The sequence below is a fragment of the Canis lupus genome, chromosome 17 (assembly GCF_003254725.2).
Source record: "Canis lupus dingo isolate Sandy chromosome 17, ASM325472v2, whole genome shotgun sequence".
In the NCBI taxonomy this organism is placed as follows: Eukaryota; Metazoa; Chordata; class Mammalia; order Carnivora; family Canidae; genus Canis; species Canis lupus.
The window spans coordinates 34,363,579-34,381,685 of record NC_064259.1 but is presented as its reverse complement, the minus strand read 5'-3'; the positions used below and the strand labels follow the sequence as shown (position 1 = coordinate 34,381,685).

General features: G+C 44.0%; 1 protein-coding gene across 11 annotated transcripts in view; it reads right to left on the bottom strand.

Annotated features, from left to right (window-relative positions):
* Positions 1–214: 214 nt before the first annotated feature.
* The window catches only part of MTA3 (metastasis associated 1 family member 3), a 220,144-nt gene continuing 202,251 nt past the window's right edge, over positions 215–18,107 (bottom strand). For 8 of the 11 annotated variants that reach the window (XM_049096186.1, XM_049096187.1, XM_049096188.1 and 5 more), the window contains 4 exons: positions 17,579–17,725; positions 13,066–13,178; positions 4,612–4,681; positions 215–3,821 (listed from right to left, as the gene is read on the bottom strand). In XM_049096186.1, the coding sequence (XP_048952143.1) occupies positions 3,796–3,821; positions 4,612–4,681; positions 13,066–13,178; positions 17,579–17,725 (356 nt within the window). In that variant the 3' untranslated portion in view covers positions 215–3,795. Of the gene's footprint in view, positions 3,822–4,611; positions 4,686–13,065; positions 13,179–17,578; positions 17,726–18,107 lie in introns of all 11 variants that reach the window. The other 3 variants (XR_003139724.3, XR_007403361.1, XM_025454047.3) reach the window with 3 other exon arrangements.

Below are 18,107 nucleotides of genomic sequence, written 5' to 3'. Positions count from 1 at the left end.
TGAGGCAGTAGGAGAAAATGCAGACCCTGGGAAAAGTTCCCTGAGAGTCTCAGTGTGGCTGGGGAAAATCAGCCTAACCAGCCTGGTCTGTGAGTTCTGCAGGGAGACAGGGAACCCAAGACAAGGGGCATCTGATGCTGAGGGCTGGGGCGAGCATGCACCGAGCCTTACAGCTGAGCCACCATCCCAGGAAAGCATAGCATAAAACCAGACATGATCTCCAGAAATTTATTGGAAACACAATACAAATTGATTAGTAGATGGGATCTACTTACAGACATTCCACACTAATATGATGCTCAGAATGAATTATCCTGCGGAAACACTCATGACCACTTATGTATGGTCTGGGCCAGTGTTCTCTGGCAGGGCAAGTCAGAACTTGGGGGCCAAGGGATGAAAGGGAAACTGGGACATGGCTTTCTTGAAGGGAACAGTGAGGTGCGGTGGCTAAATGGGTAAATTCCCCCAAAGGAAAACAGGGACAACTGTTAAGAATAAAGGCTTTACCCCCTCCCTTCCAAATACATTTTCCTCTTTAGGTGAGTGAGTCTACAAAGCCCCCTACCCCGGGGGGAGGCAGCTCCTCCGTCTACCCTCCCCGGAGTCTTAGGATAGCACGGGGTACAAACACTGGGCTGGACATGACATGGGGAAAACCCAGGCCACGCATGTCCCAGCCTGCCTTCCCCACTCTGCTCTGAAAGGTGGGGGCTGAATGCTGCCATGTGCCTGTGCCAGGACCCCAGGTCAGCTGGCCTCCAGCTGGGCTTCCCTAACCAGAGGTACCTGAAGAACCTGTAGGGCAGGAGAAAAGGAGAAGCCAAGCTATTCCTCTCCACACCTGCCCGGGGGGATTGTTTCCAGCAGGGACCCTGCTTCCTCGAGGCCCCAGCTCCCACCAGATAGGCCTTCCATGGTCCCCAGTTCCTCCCAGTGGCCCCAGTCCCCCTGCTCTGGTAACATGGTTTCTCCCCTGTGTCCCACCAGCCCCTGGTGGTGGCAGTTCCCCACCTCTGGGTTGCCGCTTGTTCTCCTGCATGGCCTCTCAGCTCTTCTGGTGTCTGTGTTCAATGAGTCTCTGGATAAAAGCCCCTGTTTTCAATATTTGGAGTGGCCTCTGTTTCCCTGGTTGGATGCTGACTGACAAACCAGGCTGTGGGCAAAGTGGAGCTGTGAGAGGTGGGCTAACACCCAGTCTGTCTTCCTCTGTGCCACCATCTCTAGGGGTGGGCAGGTGGTGATGGCAGAGTGGGAAGATGGCTTGTGAGCTTCCGTGTCCTCATCCAAGGGAGCACAGATCAGGCTCAGCACAGCGCCACCAGGCACATCTGATGTGGGCTGTGCAGACACACCCGCATATCTAGCCTACAAGTTCACTGCACAATGCTGACATACCCTTAACACACACAGCAGAAACACTGTGGCCCTAGAAAGGGCTGGGTGGCTGGGAAACGTTCTCAGCACCAACTGCTCAGAATGGCCAAGGCAAATGTTAGAGCCTCCTTGGTGTCATTTCTTTATTCCCTTGAGTGTTCAATCAGAATGCTGGGGAACTTTCCAGGGATGAAGTGAGAACATAAAGATCTTAGTCAACATCCTCTTTGTAGGAGGATGGGGCTGCAGAACCAGGAGCTCTTACTACAAGGTGAAGGAACAGCTTTCCTCACACATGTGGCTCAAAAGGAGCAGCGCTTTCTCCAAAGCTAAAAGTAAACTACAACCAGGGTGGGGGCACTCCCTGTACTTCCTGCACACTGGCCTTGGCCCTGGTCTCCAACTTTCCTGGGCCTGGGTGAGGAGGGCCTCTCCCAAAAGGCAGAGTGAAGGCTGGCAGCAGAGTCACAGAAGGACTTTTCTCATCTCAACAGTCACATTTTACACACGGGTCAGGAGAGGCGTGTGAAAGGGCCAGGGAGCCATTGCACACCCTGTGTCCATGTGCGACAATAAATCCAGGGCAGGACACAGAGACAGCTTTCCCATGTCTTTCTTTAGAGAGAACATACCACATGGCATGTGATGCAGAGTGCCATTTGCTTCCCCTCCGTGGGTCTTTGCAGAGGGGGCTTCTCTCTGGAGAACCCTGAGGGCAATTCCTGTCACCTCTGCCCTACTCACTGGGTACCTCTAACATGGGCCCATACTAGGGGCCCTGAGCCAAGACCCAGAACAGCTCCAAGAGTTAGCAGTGGTGAGAACATCCCCAGGTCACCCTTGCAAAAGCCAAAGATGAGAAGCAACTCCTTAGAAGGGAAGCCACGCGGGCTGCAAAACTGGAGATTGAGCTCTGGGCATCGCCTTCGGCCAGATGTCATCCATCACATTCTCTTTTCTGAGCTGAACCCAGCCTCCGAGGATCTGGGCACCGTCATTTTAGTGATACCTCACTCTGCTTGGGGGCTGGCGGGGCGGGGGGGGGGGGGAAGGGGAGTGTCAACTCAATTGTAGTCATTCTATCCTGCAACCACCTGGCTGTTTGGCCATCCAGTGGCAGACCCCAGGGACAGCTGGAAGGCCAGACTCCAGTTTTCTTTCACAGTGCTGTGAGCCTGTGGCCTGTGGCTGCAAATGGAGGACAGGGAAGCAGCCAGATTCTTATATGCTCGGGGAGTTGTGGGGCACTAAGTTATTCCTACCCCTGCAGCTGTGTGCACAGAGCTGCAGAATGGCCAGCCAGTGGTGCCAGCAAAGGCTGGTGCTGAGGGCAGACAGGAAGGACCCAAGCCAGTGAAAACTGGGTCACAGGCACATGTCCCAGGGCCTAGGCGCATGTGTTCACAGCAATGTCTGAGCTGGAATGGAGAGGGGAGCTCGTGGTGTCATATATACACACTCACCTGCAAACACACTTCTCTTGTTTCACCCTCCTAGGCCAAACAGATTCCATCTTCTTAAAATAAACCTGGGTGATTTGTGACTCGTTGAAGGACTGACCTGGCTGCAGTAGTTCGGCGGCTGGCTTGGCTGTCAGGAAATAGGGCAGTACACGGATGGCTTGCGACAGTGATATACACGCTTAGCTTGGTTTAAACATCTGCTTTTGCTGGAGCTGTCTGGGGCCAGCAGAATCAAGTAGAACACCAGCTTCTCTCCAACAATAAAATACAGATGATATGAAGAGTTCAGAGGCTTATGGAAGAATGATTTTCTTATTTTTTTTTCAGAATCTCATAATTCTGTACCTAGGAGGGGTCAAGGGGGTGGGGCGAATATAGGATACAGGGGTAAGAGCAAAACTTTCCCATTAAAAAAATAAATAAATAAAGATGAAACCTATTGAGAAAAAGCCAAGTGACAGTAACGGCGAGGATGAGGGGCAGGTATCATGAAGTGCATAAACACTGGCACTTTTCTTAAGAAAAATCCATTCAGAAAGCTGCCATGTCCCTCCATTAGAGCATCAGAGCACCAACAGGGCTGAGCTGACACATGCAGGGCAGCAGCAGCTCTGAGCTCTCCTCTGCCTGGGGAGCTGCGGTGCCTAGGAGCAGAGTGCTGGACAAGGAGGAGGCTGAGGGGCTCTCTTCACTCCTCAATTTTCAGGCAGGTCCCGCCGTGGGACAGTTAGGTCTCTGAGAGGAAAGCGAGGTGACATTGATTCACACGTGGAGACGCAGCTCTGGGGATGTGCACTCCTACAGTTTCCTCCCCTGCCTCACTGAGTCTCTAGGAGGCACCGCAGGTCTCCCACTGAAATGTGCTGGAAATAGGACTGCCTCCTTCCCAGAAACAACTGTGAACATCAGCGGGACAGTGTAGCGAGTCTTGGCTTATAGGATGAATAGGGGTAGCTCAGTCCGACACGCAGCATGTGAGTTCTGGGGAAGGAGAGAAATGGGGCTCAATGTTAATGCAGTTCTGACCATGGCGGCAAGGTGAATGCAAGGACCGAGCCATCCCTCCCACCAACAATGTCACAAATGTCAAGGAAAGGCAGTCATACATTAATTTAAACAAAAGCTTACAGGGTAGTTTAAGGTTGGACTAAAAGGAAGTCTAACTGAGGCTAAGAAAATACATGAATGACAGTGACGTATCCTCATTAAAAGCTGGGTTTTGGAGGGGCAGGTGTAGTGGTTACTGCCAAGGCAGACAGCATACCAGCAGGTCCCGATATGCTTATCAAACCCATATCATGGGCTGTCTCTGACCAGATACTAAGGAATGGGGAGCATGACTGGCCTGGGGGAGACACAACGTGATCTGAAGTAATCATAATTAATGGTAGTGATGTGGGCACTCAGAGGCTAGGAACACATTTTCCTGTAGGGGGCTACCGAATCTCAAATACCCACAGTGTCATAGTGGCCCTTATTCCCACCTCCCCCATCCCCTCACCCCAAACCTTCAACTCTCCTTCCCCAGAGCTGGTCATCTAGAGACGCTCAAGAGAAACAAGTAAATGAAAAGCAGAAGTGGCCTGCAAACTGTATCATTACTATCTGCTGTTACTAAGTTGTGAAACCTTTTGCATGGTTATTAGGAAAGCAGCTAAGAGGGAAGTGGGGTTTGTTTGCTGAAATGGGACCAGGTGCCCCAGCCCAGGGAGTGCTAGAACATTCTCTCCCATCACACTCTGCAACCAGGAGAGGACACAGGGATGCTCACCTTCACAGCCTCCCGCCATCCTGAGGAAGGTCTGCAGGATGGAACAGAGCTGGGCCTTCACTTCATGAGCCTTTCTAGAATAGGGAGATATATGTACACAGCCTGGTATTTGATAGGGCTCAGCAAATACGTGTTAAATAAAAACCCAGATGATTCCGTTTCGGACTTAAGCCAACCTTTGCTTTATTGAACCTGTTATGGTTTTTATAATTGCATGATTTAACTTTCACTAGAACCTGGTGAGCATCAGAAAGGTTAGGAACTTGCTCAAGGTCACACAAGCGAGTAAGTGGAGGTTTTGAAGCCAGATCTTCCTGATTCAGGTCAAGATCTCTCACTACACCAAGCTGCCACATTCTCCATCCATCCCATTAAAAGCATACTGCCCTCTTCAGCATCTAAGTGAAGGGTTATGTATGTGTCAGGACCTCCAGGATTTCCTAGAAGGTGCTCTCTCTCTCTCTTTTGTTTTTTGCAGGGGTTGGAGGATGATGCTCTGTTTTTGTCCAACCTCTGTGGAATGAAACCATCTGCAAGAAGAGCCACTTGTAAGAGTTTCCCAGGTTTCTGATCTGCCTTGGTAAATTGTGCTTCCTTTTATTTCTGTTAAATTTACCTGCTTCAGTTTCTAAAGCAATGCTCTAGCGTCAGAGTTGACACCGGCTTTCATACTGGCCGTGGTTTTAAGTTAAAACATGTGAAGTCTCTGCACTCCTGGCTGGAGAATCACAGTGCTTACGATCTGCCCTTGTAAGGCTATCACTTCGCTGCCCCCTGCTGGGAGCTTCCTCAGTCCCACTGCATTTCCTTGAAGCAAGGATCAAGCAGGATCCAGGTGTGGAGGCCCCAAAACAGCAGACAGCCTCAGGAGAAGCCCTCAGATCTCCTTCCTAGATTATGTAGCCCAAAACATTTCCCTTTTTTGCTTATAAATAAATTCTCAAAAGCATTAATCTACACTTGCTACTTTTGTCTATACTAACCCTGATTCATAAGCGCTTGTTTTTTTGTGTTTTTTTTTGTTTGTTTGTTTTGTTTTGTTTTTACAGAATTTTCCCTCTTGGTTTAACTGTTCAGAGATACTTCAGGTCCATGGACTTGGAGATTCTGCACTCTAGCTTAACCAATGCAATGAAAGCAACCTTCTGGGAGGTTTCCAGTTGCTGGATTCTGAGTTCATTTCTCTCCCTTCTGAAACCCAGAGGAGAAACCATCATCAGAATTTTGTAGGTTGGAAAGCAGATACACAAGTGATAACAGACGATGCACTCAAGAAAGCCAAACCTGAAGTTGGCAGTGTGGTAAGTCAAGAACCCAATTTTCCAGAGGGTCCTCAAATGGTTTAGGAATTAACACCAGAGACCATAAGCAGTGGAGGAAGGAGACTGAAGCATGGAGATTAGTTGAAGGCTGTTTGAGAAACAGCTAGACCCCTAGAAGCCCTCCTAATGCCATGCTCTTAGGCAATTGCCTGCCTCCCATAAGTCTGAATGTGTGTCCTCTGAAGAGGACCCACCAGAGGGACTCAGTCCTAGGAGACATCAGGCAACAAGCACATTTGAGGGCAGGACTGGCTACTCCAAAACTGAGGAATCAAGTGAACATATGTCTACTAGATGGTGAGACCTCCAGCATTATTCCCATTTAGCTCCCAGAAAGCATGCAGCTAAACCTAAACTCTGGGAGAAGAGACTATTCTATGATCTGGTGTTTGTCCCCCCACAAAATTCCTATCTTAAAATCCTCATGCCCAATGTGATAGTATTGGGGGGGTAGTCTTTGGGAGGTACTTAGGTCACGAGGGTGTAAAGAGACCTCACAGAGTTTCCTAGCTCCTTCTACCATGTGAGGACACAGAGAGAAGTCAGCAGTCTGAAACCTGGAAGAGGGCTTTCATCAGAACCCAACCATGCCATACCCTGGTCTTGGACTTCTCAGCCTCTGGAACTGTGGGAGATAAATTTCTGTTGTTTATAAGCAATCCATCTGCAGCATGTGTTATTACAGCCTGAGTTGATGAAAATAGATGGGAAGAATCTTCTCTGGGAAATGTGACCAGCCTATGAGAGCAGACCTCTAAATAGTAGCATATGAGCCAGCCAACAAACAGCCCAACCTGATCACCATACCATGAAGTGTACTATAGGGCACAGATCTTTCAATCTGATTTTAGTATCCTACTCTTAAGCTTTAGTAAACAACCACAGGTCACTAGGGAAAAACCTCCAACAGAAATGTCAGAGACCAAAACAAAGAACAAAGAGAAGAATTAAAATTGAAGGAAATAGACTATTCATGAAGAAAACTTAAAAAACAGAAAACACCATCATTAATATCCTCAGGGGAGTAAGAAAAGATACAGCATCCATGAAACACAAACAGTATGCTACTTAAAAAAAAATTGAGGTGCACCTGGCTGGCTCAGTTGGAGGAGCATATGACTCTTGATCATGGGGTCATGAGTTCAAGCCCCATTTTGGGTATAGAGATTACATAAATAAATAAAAACAAACTTAAATAATTAAAAAAATTTTTAATTGCGAGAACCAAAGGGAGTTGGCAGAGAGCCTAATATCTAGAGTGGTGGGCTAATTTATACTGGGCTAATCTTCCAGCCAATAGCAGTAATAAATTCTGGAAAAAAAATTTTTTTTAAATGCCTGAAGGTTCTGGAGAGCAACTAAAAATCAGGCAAAAAATGGAGGAAATATGACCCTTGGGGAAAAAGTGAGATTAGGTGAGATCCACTTTTTCCTATGGGCACTTCCACACAGTACAAAAGGAATATGGCTCAAGCAGAAAACTGCAGTATAATTGTGTTGAGGAATCAGGGAGGATCCAGAGTTTGAGGCTGCCAATACAGCTGGAAATACAGGAGGAGATCCTAGAAAGGAAGAGGACAGGGAAAGGGAAGCCATCAAGTCTATATACACACTCCACTCAAATCACTGGCTGACTCTGGAACTATGTATTCATGAGGTGGGACTCCTCATGAAAGTGGGAAAGATCAGCTGGAAGGCTAAAAAAGGCTGAGCAGCAACTTCAGCAGCTATCTACTGCTGGAAAGACAAATGTTGGAGTTCAAGTTCTGTCAAGTTGAAGGCACCAGGCAAACAACTTGGTCTTTCCATTGAAATCTCAATGGATTAAGAGCTAAACTGAAATAGATCAGACCTATTGAAGCTTTAAACCAAGCCTCCACACAATCAAGGTGACCCGCCAATTTAATTGCTTGCTAGAACAAAATGCAACACTCTGCAGAGGGAGATAACAGAACCCAGGGTCTCTACAATTGATCATCCACACTGATTAGTATCCAATAAAAATGAACAGACTGAGGGCCACACTGGATCTCAGCTCAGATTTTGATCTCAGGGTTGTGAGTTTAAGCACTGCATTAGAATCCACACTGGGCATAGAGTGTACTTTGAAAAAACAAAAAACAAAAAAACAGACTGAGCAACTCCTCCAAAGAAAAAAGTTGGTAGAAAAAGACTAGTGAATGATTCAGATGTTAGAATTAGCAGATTTGCATATAAAATATTCACTATAAGTTTATTAAAGAATCTATAAAAAAGATGAATATAATGGGTAACAAGATGGTATATTTTAGGAGAAATAGAAAATAACTAAATGGAAATTCTAAAACTGAAAAATACAAAATCTGAAATGAACAATTTGTTAGATGGGATTAACAGCAAATTCAATACTGCAGAAGAGGGACCTTAGCTGGCTCAGTCAGTAAAGCATGCAACTTTTGATCTTGGGGTCATGAGTTCCAGCTTCATTTTGGGAATAGAGTTTACTTACTTAAAAAAAAAAAAAAACAAAAAAAAAACTGAAGAAGAAAGAATCAATGAACTTGAAGATCTCTAAAAATTATTCAAAATGACAAATAAAGCACACATACTATATGACTCCATTTATATAAAATTCTAGAAAATGTAAACTAATCTCTGGTGACACAAAGCAGATCAATGGTCACCTGAGATGATGTAGGGGAAATGGGATAGGTAGGAGGTTAGATTATAAAAGTGTACAAGAAAATTTCTGAGGGGATGGATAAATTTATTAAGTGGATATAACCACCCAAGTGATTATGGTGGTTTTATGGTACATACATAATGTTATACTTATCAAGTTGCATATTTTATTTTTTATTTATTTATTTATTTTTTTAAATTTTTATTTATTTATGATAGTCACAGAGAGAGAGAGAGAGAGAGAGAGAGAGAGAGAGAGGCAGAGGGAGAAGCAGGCTCCATGCACCGGGAGCCTGACGTGGGATTTGATCCCGGGTCTCCAGGATCGCGCCCTGGGCCAAAGGCAGGCGCTAAACCGCTGCGCCACCCAGGGATCCCTGTAATTATTCAAGTTGCATATTTTAAATATATGCAAGTGAGGGGTGCCTGGGTGGCTCAGTCGGTTAACTGTTTAACTTATGACTTTGGCTCAGGTCATGATTTCATGGATCATGAGATCGAGCCCCATCTCAGGCCTCTGCACTCAGCAGGGAGTCTGCTTTGGATTCTCTGACTTTCCTTCTCTCTGCCCCTCCCCTCACTCATGCATGCATGTGCACTCTCTCTCTCCTCCTTAAATAAAATCTTTTTTAAAATACTAAATATATATAGTTGAATATCAATTCTGTTTCAATAAAGCTACTTAAGAAATGATAATAGAAAATAGCTTTATATGTTTTTTTTTAAGATTTTTTTTTTTTTTTTTTGAGAGAGAGAGAGAGAGAGAGAGAGAGACAGAGCACAAGCAGGGTGGAGAGGCAGAAGGAGAGGGAGAAGCAGACTCCCTGCTCAGCAGGGAGCTGGATACAAGGCTCTTTCCAGGACCCTGGGATCATGATGTGAGCTGAAGGCAGATAAGCTTAACCAACTGAGCCACACAGGTGCCCCTGTTTGGGTTTTAAAAATCTGCTAGAATAACATGTGTTGGCTTTAGAGATACTATAAGAATCATTCTGAGTTTAATAAAACTAGAAAAAAATCATTGAAAAATAACCCTAAAAAGAACAGAAGAAAAAGAAAACTGGTGTGATCATGTTAATATCAGACAAAATAGACTTCAAGACAAGGAGTATTAACAGAGCTAAAAAGAATCATTTCACAGTGATAAAAAAAGGTAAAAAAGACATAAAATTCTAATTATATATATTACCAATAAAAGAACTTCAAAATACTGAGGCAAAAATTGACAAAATAAAGGGAGAAATAGACAAATCTGGCTGGAATATAAAGTTGAGAAAGTCTCCCAGAAAACAGAGCAAAAGACACAGAGGAAGAAAACTGGAGAGAAAAAAGAAAATTGGAGGACCAGTGCAGGAGGCCCAATGTCCAATATTTTGACCCTTTCTTCTGCTGACTAGTTCTAGATGCCTTAAATGCGGTCAGCCCTGCTTCCCCAAAGACTCACGCTTGATCTTCCTCACTGGCAACCCTGGGAAGGGGCTCCTGTAGGCGAAGCTGCAATCAGACTGTCATGGAAACAGTCTTCTCAGATTATCTTCTTCTAGGCACCTCCATTTAACAAAGTTGCCTTCAAGCTCACTCCTCAGTTTTACATTAATTACTTTTTGCCTTCATTTATATGTACATAATTGTTGATAAAAATAAATATTTGGTTGAGGGAAGAAAATGCATAGATTATAACTCAGATGTTTTCTGAGCTTAAAGAGTACTCAGTCATCTGGAAGGAAAAACAGGAAACAGGAAAAGAGAATAATAATGAGCATCGTTGGGAAGCTTAAAATAAACCCAGTGGGGGGGTCCCCAAATCAACTAAACTGTGACAAACAAATCTTTCTATTTCCATTGCCCTGAGGGACCTGCAGATTCAGAACACTTCTCCTCACTTCCATCCTGGGACCCAAAGACACTGCTCAGGAGGATACCTAAATCAGTTGGTTTTTGGAGTTGGTCTTTACCTCCCTGGGGCATTAAGATCTAATACTGATGTCCCAATGGCTCTCTCAGACATATGTACCTGATCTTTAGATGGATGGGTCACACTTCTATGGAAGAGTTGTTTCTCAGGGACTTAATCCCCTTTTTCTGCTGTCTTCCTCACTCTCCTTTCCCAAGCATCTACTCTTCTCCACAAAAAGCCCAGGACCTAGCTCTCAAGTTAGAGGTTCACTTTCTTTCTGAGATTTTCCCTCCACATGACACTGAGAATGGAAATACATTGGGAGAAGTTGGCTAAAAATGTTTCCTATAATGTCCCTTGCAGGTATAATCAAAGACACTTTATTAAGGAGACCAGAGCTGGTCCTGAGAGTTGAGGATCCCTGAGCAACTACCATAGACTTCTGTCACTCTTCTAAGATCTCCATAATACTCAGAGGATGTCAACTCTAGACCTCTTAGAGGCTCACACACTAGTATATTCCTCAGGAACACTAGTACTTTCCTCAGGAAAGTATTCTCTGGGAGCAACTGATATTAGTAAACCCAGGAATGGTCCCAGGGGCGGCTGATCTGGCATCCTTCTAGAATACTCCAAAACACTAAGTTGTTAATTACTCATGCCCAATGCAGTTGAGTCTGTCTTTCTCTACAACATCACCCCTATGGCTTCACAGTATGAGAGAACATCCACTGCCCTCACATAATGCTTCAATACTCCCAAAACTCTCTAGATATACTAGATATTCTGTCATAATTACTTCACATTCAATAAACCCTGGGGTTATAATGATCCATTAGAAAATACTGGAGAAAAAAATTCAAAGGCACTTTTATCTATTTTTAAATTTTTTTCCCACTTTCATCTATCAAACGAGGTTGTAACATTACAACGTCAGACAAGGAGATCAGAGGCAAGTCCAGGGGCACCTGATGTTCTTCCACAAACAATATTTTGGAAGATTAAAAAAAAAAACAACAAAAACTGTAGTCTTTTGAAAGGATATAAATATGTTGACAGAAGGCGTCCTGTGCCCAAGCATGCCTAGGAATGCCATCAGCTGTTGCTGGCAGTCTATTTTTATTGGGATTTGTGAAGACAGCAGATGCATTCCCAGAGCTCTCTCACTGGTACAATGGACCTCATCACCACCCATTTCCCAGAGTTGGGATGCAAACAGTTGGAGCTGATTCAGAAACAAGTCATCCAAAGGACAGTCTTCACACCCCAGATCATAATATTGTACTTAGAGCCATCCACACTGGATACCCTCTTTATAGGGGACTCAGAAAAATGATATTACTCAATGCGGAAAACAAATAAGGAAAAAAATTAGATCTACAGTGTTATTCACATACCCCTGGGGAAATAAGCCAGAAGAGAGCAGATTAAAAAGCAGTTTATTGTACAATTCATCAATTTCCTTGGCTCAGATGCCCTGACTCTGTCCCACTGAAAACTCACCTCTCTTCTGAGCCTGTTGCTTTGGTTTTCCTGACACACTGAATCTTGCTTCAGTAGTACCCTGGGACAAAAGCCTTTATCATCTCAGATGAAAAGAGCACAACTCTAATTGATGTCCCCTCGTTGTATCACTACAAAACAGAAGTTGTTCTCCAGGGACCCCATTTGATAAAGACAGAGACACAGCAGGTGATCACCCTGTCCCTTTGCACCCAAGCAGAAGAACTGACAATCTGCTGACTGGAGCAGAGAGGACCAGGGCCTCTTCATAAGGGTTCAGGAGAGGATGAGAGATGTCTGAACAGCCCATCAGCCCCTCTACTCTCCAGACTTTTTCTGACTCAGCCTTCACTCTGAAAAATGTGAAGGAGGATTATACTCCATTCCCTCTGCTGTAGAGTCTCTAATTGCAGAAGCCTACAGGGAGCTAAATGAGCCCTCTTTATCAAATGAATTTCCTGTCTTCAATACTCCTTCAAAACTTAATCAAAGGCAATTTCTCTTTATAGATACTGGGCCCTTCTACTGTGCAAATATGCTTTGGAACATACCCATTTACTTTCAAGCAAACCTATGAGTCATTTTTTGAAAATCATATTTTTAGGTAAGAAATAAATGTAGTTATAAGAAAAGTGTTGACATTTTGTTTACATATAATCCACATATGACTACAAAAACTTTGGTTGATAACAATTTTCAAAACAAAACGTTAGTGATAGCTCTACTTTATAGAAGGTGTGGGAAGATAGAGACACCTGGGTGGCTCTGTTGGTTGGGTGTCTGCCTTCTGCTCAGGTCATGGTCCCAGAGTCCTGGGATCAAGCCCCACATTGGGCTTTTTGCTCAGTGGGGAATCTGCTTCTTCCTCTGCTCTTTCCCTACCACTTGTGTTCTCTCTCTCTCTCAAATAAATAAATAAATAAACAAACTTTTTAAAAAAGTGTGTGTGTGGGGATAGTATCTTAGCACTTAATGAATAGCTACTATGAGTCAGAGTCAATGCTGGGTATACTATAGAATTTAATTTAAACACATTTCAGGGGATCCCTGGGTGGCGCAGCGGTTTTGCACCTGCCTTTGGCCCAGGGCGGATCCTGGAGTCCCGGGATCGAGTCCCGCGTCGGGCTCCCGGCATGGAGCCTGCTTCTCCCTCTGCCTGTGTCTCTGCCTCTCTCTCTCTCTGTCTATCATAAATAAAAATAAATCTTTAAAAAAATAAAATAAACACATTTCACCATTAGGTGATTCTGTGAATTTTCTTTTCTCTTATTTCTTTTTTCTCCCCTCTCTTGGACATTAATATAGTTCTTATGTTCTACATTCCAGAAAAAGTAGGGATAGGGGGTATAATATAGGCAGAAGAGTTTCACAGAGGCAATGGTGGCTTACAACTCACAGGCTAAGCACAGAAAAATACCTACTATGTTCCTTTCTATAATTCCAAACACATACCCATCTCCCATACATAGAAACATAAACATTTCCCAGATACTTGCTGCACTCAGCATATGAATCACATAAATCTGGGACCTTATTTACCTGTTGGAAACAACCCTGGACTGGAGCATTTTAAATCTCATCTCTGCTGTTTGTTAGCAGTGTGGCTTTAGGCAAATCCCTTAACCTCTTTGAGCTGGGTTTTTTCATTATTAAAATGCAGGTTTATATCACCTGCCTCATAGAGAGTTTCGGAGATCAAGTTGTATAAAGCAGGTGAAATATTTTTAACCATTATCACAACTCCATTAAGGCAAATGAAATTTGTACTTTACAGAGGAGAAAACAGGTTTAAAGAAACTAAGTGATTCACCCACGGCCACACAGGAAGTAATCAGAGAAGTCAGCAGTTAATCCCACCTGATTCCAAACACTCAGAGGTACTTTCCCCCCTCCATGGCAAAGATAAATTCCATTTCCCCTACTGCCCTCTCTTTTGGGCAGCCAGACATGGAAAGGCTTTCCTGTAAATACTCTTTATCTCCACTTATCTCATGGCTTCTTTATTCACAGCCACATGGAAGTAACCAGGTCGGCCAAATGTGGTAGGTACTTGGTTTGCTGGCAATAAAAATGTCATCAAAGCATCTGTGAGTCAGAAGAGGAGACAGGATTTGGAAAGCACATGACAGCATGTGGCATACCACTGGACTAAAAGCCTGATGGGAAAGACCGAAGCGTATGGGGCTGGTAAGAGACCAGGTAGGTCTATGTTTTGAAATTTCATTCTTCCTGTCATTACTAACCCCAAATAATGAGGCCTCTTTGTATATGCAGATTGTATTTTCACCCTTGGAGTTTAAGTTCCAGTAGGGTTGTCACAGAGGGGTATGTGTGGCCTGGTGATGTGGGTGATGCTTAATAGAGGACCCAGAGGGCTGACTCCCAACCCCCAGGGCCATTAAGGGGCCAGGGCTAGACGAGAGACAGTGACTTTCAGGAAGATGATATGAAGCTGTCCATCATTTTTTTTTTTTAAATATCAGGTAAAATCCTTTCTACCAGCAGGACTCCAGAGCCTCTTTTCCCATCATCATGAACCTCCAACTGAACGTGGAGGCTGAGTGAAGGGGGCAAGCCACCGAGAAGGGGAGGAGAAGCCCTAAAAAGCTGAGAGGCCTGGGTATTTCCGTACAATCAGGTTTTGTTTCCAGTTTTCTTAGTTCTGTCCATAAACATTCTGTATGGTGTGCTTGTCTATCTGACATGATGATAATTAAGTAGCAACGCTAATTGATTTTATGATTGGATCACACAGGGCGAGGCTTTTCCATGAATTTGTATTCATCAATTCCAGTAAATGATGGTATTGACTATCCCATGAAAACTCACTATTAGCCTAATATTTTTTTCTAGTACTTTGAGTTCACCTTGGAAACTCAGGTTTAGTCTGTATCCTATATCCCAAGAAAATAAGAAACAGACCCTTTGTCCCAAGGAAAAGCTTCACTGGGAATACAAAAGTGGGGACATGTTCTGCAATGTGTGTGTCCATTGCACTTGTCTCTCATTCCCCACATCCATCCAAGCAGCAAGATGTTGCTGGGACTGGGATCCTGCAAACATACCTCTCCTCTGCCATCCGGGTCCCTGATGCACCAGCAGGGGGTGCTAGAGGGAGCAAGCAAAGCAGGAGGCCGGAGAAGGCACTTGTCACCACCTGTGTCCTGGTCCAGTCAGCCTCATGGCACCTGAGGTTTGTTCAGTTCCCGCTTTCCCTCATGCTCCCAGAACCAGCCTCGTCACACCTGAGAGAACCCAGTACCAGCAGAACAGTGCCTTCCCTCAGGGGCCTCAGTTCTCACTCTGTGGACCTCCTTGAGCCTCCAGCAAAAGGAAGAACCCCATCTTCTTTCTTTTGCTCTCCCAACCTTAGGGATGGCAGCTGCTTCCTGTGCCCCCCATTGTGTTCCTGCTCACCTATTCTGTCCTCCAATACCTGTCATATTGACTTCTTACATTAAATTTGCTAAAATAACTTAGGCACTTTCTCCTTTACTGACTCATACAGCGTATTTGAGAGACAACTTTTATAACCGTGGTTAAGGGAGCAAACTCTATAATCAGCCACACCCTGAATGGGAATCCCAGTCCATTTATACTTGATAACTTTGGAAAATTTAATTTTCCTCTCTAGGTCTTATTTTTTCTCAATCATTCATTTATTCAATTAACATTTATTAAACACCTACTAAGTTCCAGGGAGTAGAAATACAATATGCTAGGCAGTAGGAATACAATGTTATGCAAAGCAGTTAAATTCCTTGACCTTCTAAAACCTTCTGTCCTGTGAATCAAATGAGATAACACAGGCAAGGTACATGTTATCCATACCAAGCTGCAAGAGCAAACCAAAGACAAAAGGGTTTGAAAAAAAAAAAAAAAAAAGGTGTTTCAACAGCTAAGTCTCATCAGAAGATGAGATGGGTGTCTTTTCCTCAACAAGGTTGAAGGTCTCTCTTAACGTAACCCTAGGGATTCACTGTATGCCCTGTCCATTTCACCTGTTCACAGCAGAGAAGCAATCACCTTGCTGTAACAATCTCCAGAGGAAAATGGGACAAATAGCCCCAGAGAGGGAACACTATAAGGTGGAATTTTTTATAAATTCTAAGGAAACCGGTACCTATGATAAAAGGAAAGAGCAATGCGAGAGCTAGGATTGGGGCCCAGAGTGACTGGGACCATAGGATACAAGTGGAAAAAGATAGCAGAGAGCTGCTTTTCCACCTGTAGTCACCATAAGAGTCTTCTTACCATGAAGTGTATATTGTACTTATATGTGTATATGTATGAACCAGAACTTAATTTCTGCTTCCTGCAGAAGGACTAAACACACCTATAGAGGCCATGGAGGTGATAACATGGAAAAGGAAGATTCCTGAATTCCACTTAAGTCTGAATCTAAAAGCCTCAGGCCGTAGGCAAGGAAAGAAAGAAATCCAATTTCCACATTTTGACACAATTCGTCCTTAGTCTTCTGCTGTCTAGATAGTGGGTGTATTGTGGCAAGGATGGCCAATGTCCTTGTTAGCAAATAATTATTTCTGCAAAACTACTGTGTAGCTAAATTCCTGAAAGCTGTATCTATAACATACCGATATCCTATAAATGCAAACTAATCTCCTCAGTCTCAATTTTTTATTCATTTTGATATCACTACGACCATGAAAAGTCATACTAAAGGAAACCAACCATGGGAAACTATTACTAGAAGGTCTATTTCACATCCTTGCTCTAGGGCCTCATTATAACTAATTTACTGTCACTGAAGGAATTTAGAGGTCCCGGAGACATGGAAAGCCTGGAGAGAGTTTCACTCGTAAATAAATGCCAACATTTAAACCATCAAGACAGCTTCAAATTCTAGGACTATTGAAATGGACAATATATACTGCTGGGATGATTTATTATGTTTGTGTTTGTAGTCCGAATGGGAAGATAATTCAATTCCACCTGAGGAGTCATTCTGTGGCCAAACCCCAAGGGAGGTACTTTGGATAAGAGGTGATATTTCTTAGCTTTTCCATTTCAAACAAATTATTATTTCTGTATTGAAGACGTCACCCAGGCAATTCCCTTCATGACTTGTAGCACTCTTGAGCAATTAAAAAAATTTTATAAGGTGAAAGAAGTAGCTGACAAGTGCCAAATCCAAAATGAACCACAGAACACCCAAGAACCCCCAGAGATCACAGTTGCCTCTGACTTAAGGTGAAATCAACACTTCTGCTCAAGAAAATGTAAAGGAGCAGTGAGCATGCATCCCAGCAAGAACATTATCACCCACCAGAGTCAACCTGATAAATACAGACTTCCTCTCCAAACAAGCATCCTCACAGGGAATGTGAACAAAAGGGTCCCTTCTGAGGAGATAGAGAAATATCACTCAGCTAAATGTCTTCACTGTGGCACACAGCAGCCTTCCCTCTTACCCCTTTACCACACATTCAGTTTAATTAGAGGGTAGGTAGACGAACCCATTTGCAACACATCTTGGATTTGGCAGAGGATATGCTTAGAGCAGACAAGGGCAGAGAGGCCCTGGCCTATGAGCTCAGCCCCCAGAATTCCTGGGCTTACATACCATCCAGGCCATTGTGATGACTGTAGTTCCTTTTCCCCAAAATGCTCAGAGATGTGTGATTCGGGGTGGTTAGCATCCGCTTGGTAGTGGGGGTTTGCAGGCTTGGTGTAGATCGAATTACATTAGGTTTCTTCGAAGGATGGATCTCTGGCAGGGGGAGAAAAGGTTTCTCAACTCAGGACATGGTAATAAAAATCTCTGTGTGCACTTACATCGCCTAATAGGCACACATCTTACTTCTTAATGAGGTGAGAGTCCGTTCCTTACGAGCCAGTCTGTTTTCCCAAGGACTTGCATAATGAATCAGCTTCAAGTGCTGTTACCATGGCTTTACTTATCAAAAGTGAGCTTGCTTCTCCCTCTGCTAGCTGGAGCTCTGAGCTTCATGTTGGGAGTACAAGCAACAACAACAAAACAACAAAAACACCACTTCCACTTCAGAAGATCACTTAAGCACAGATATACTAAGGGAATTAGGCAACTAACTCTTCAAAGTTTTAGAAATTTAAAGGTTATCTGGAGAAATGGC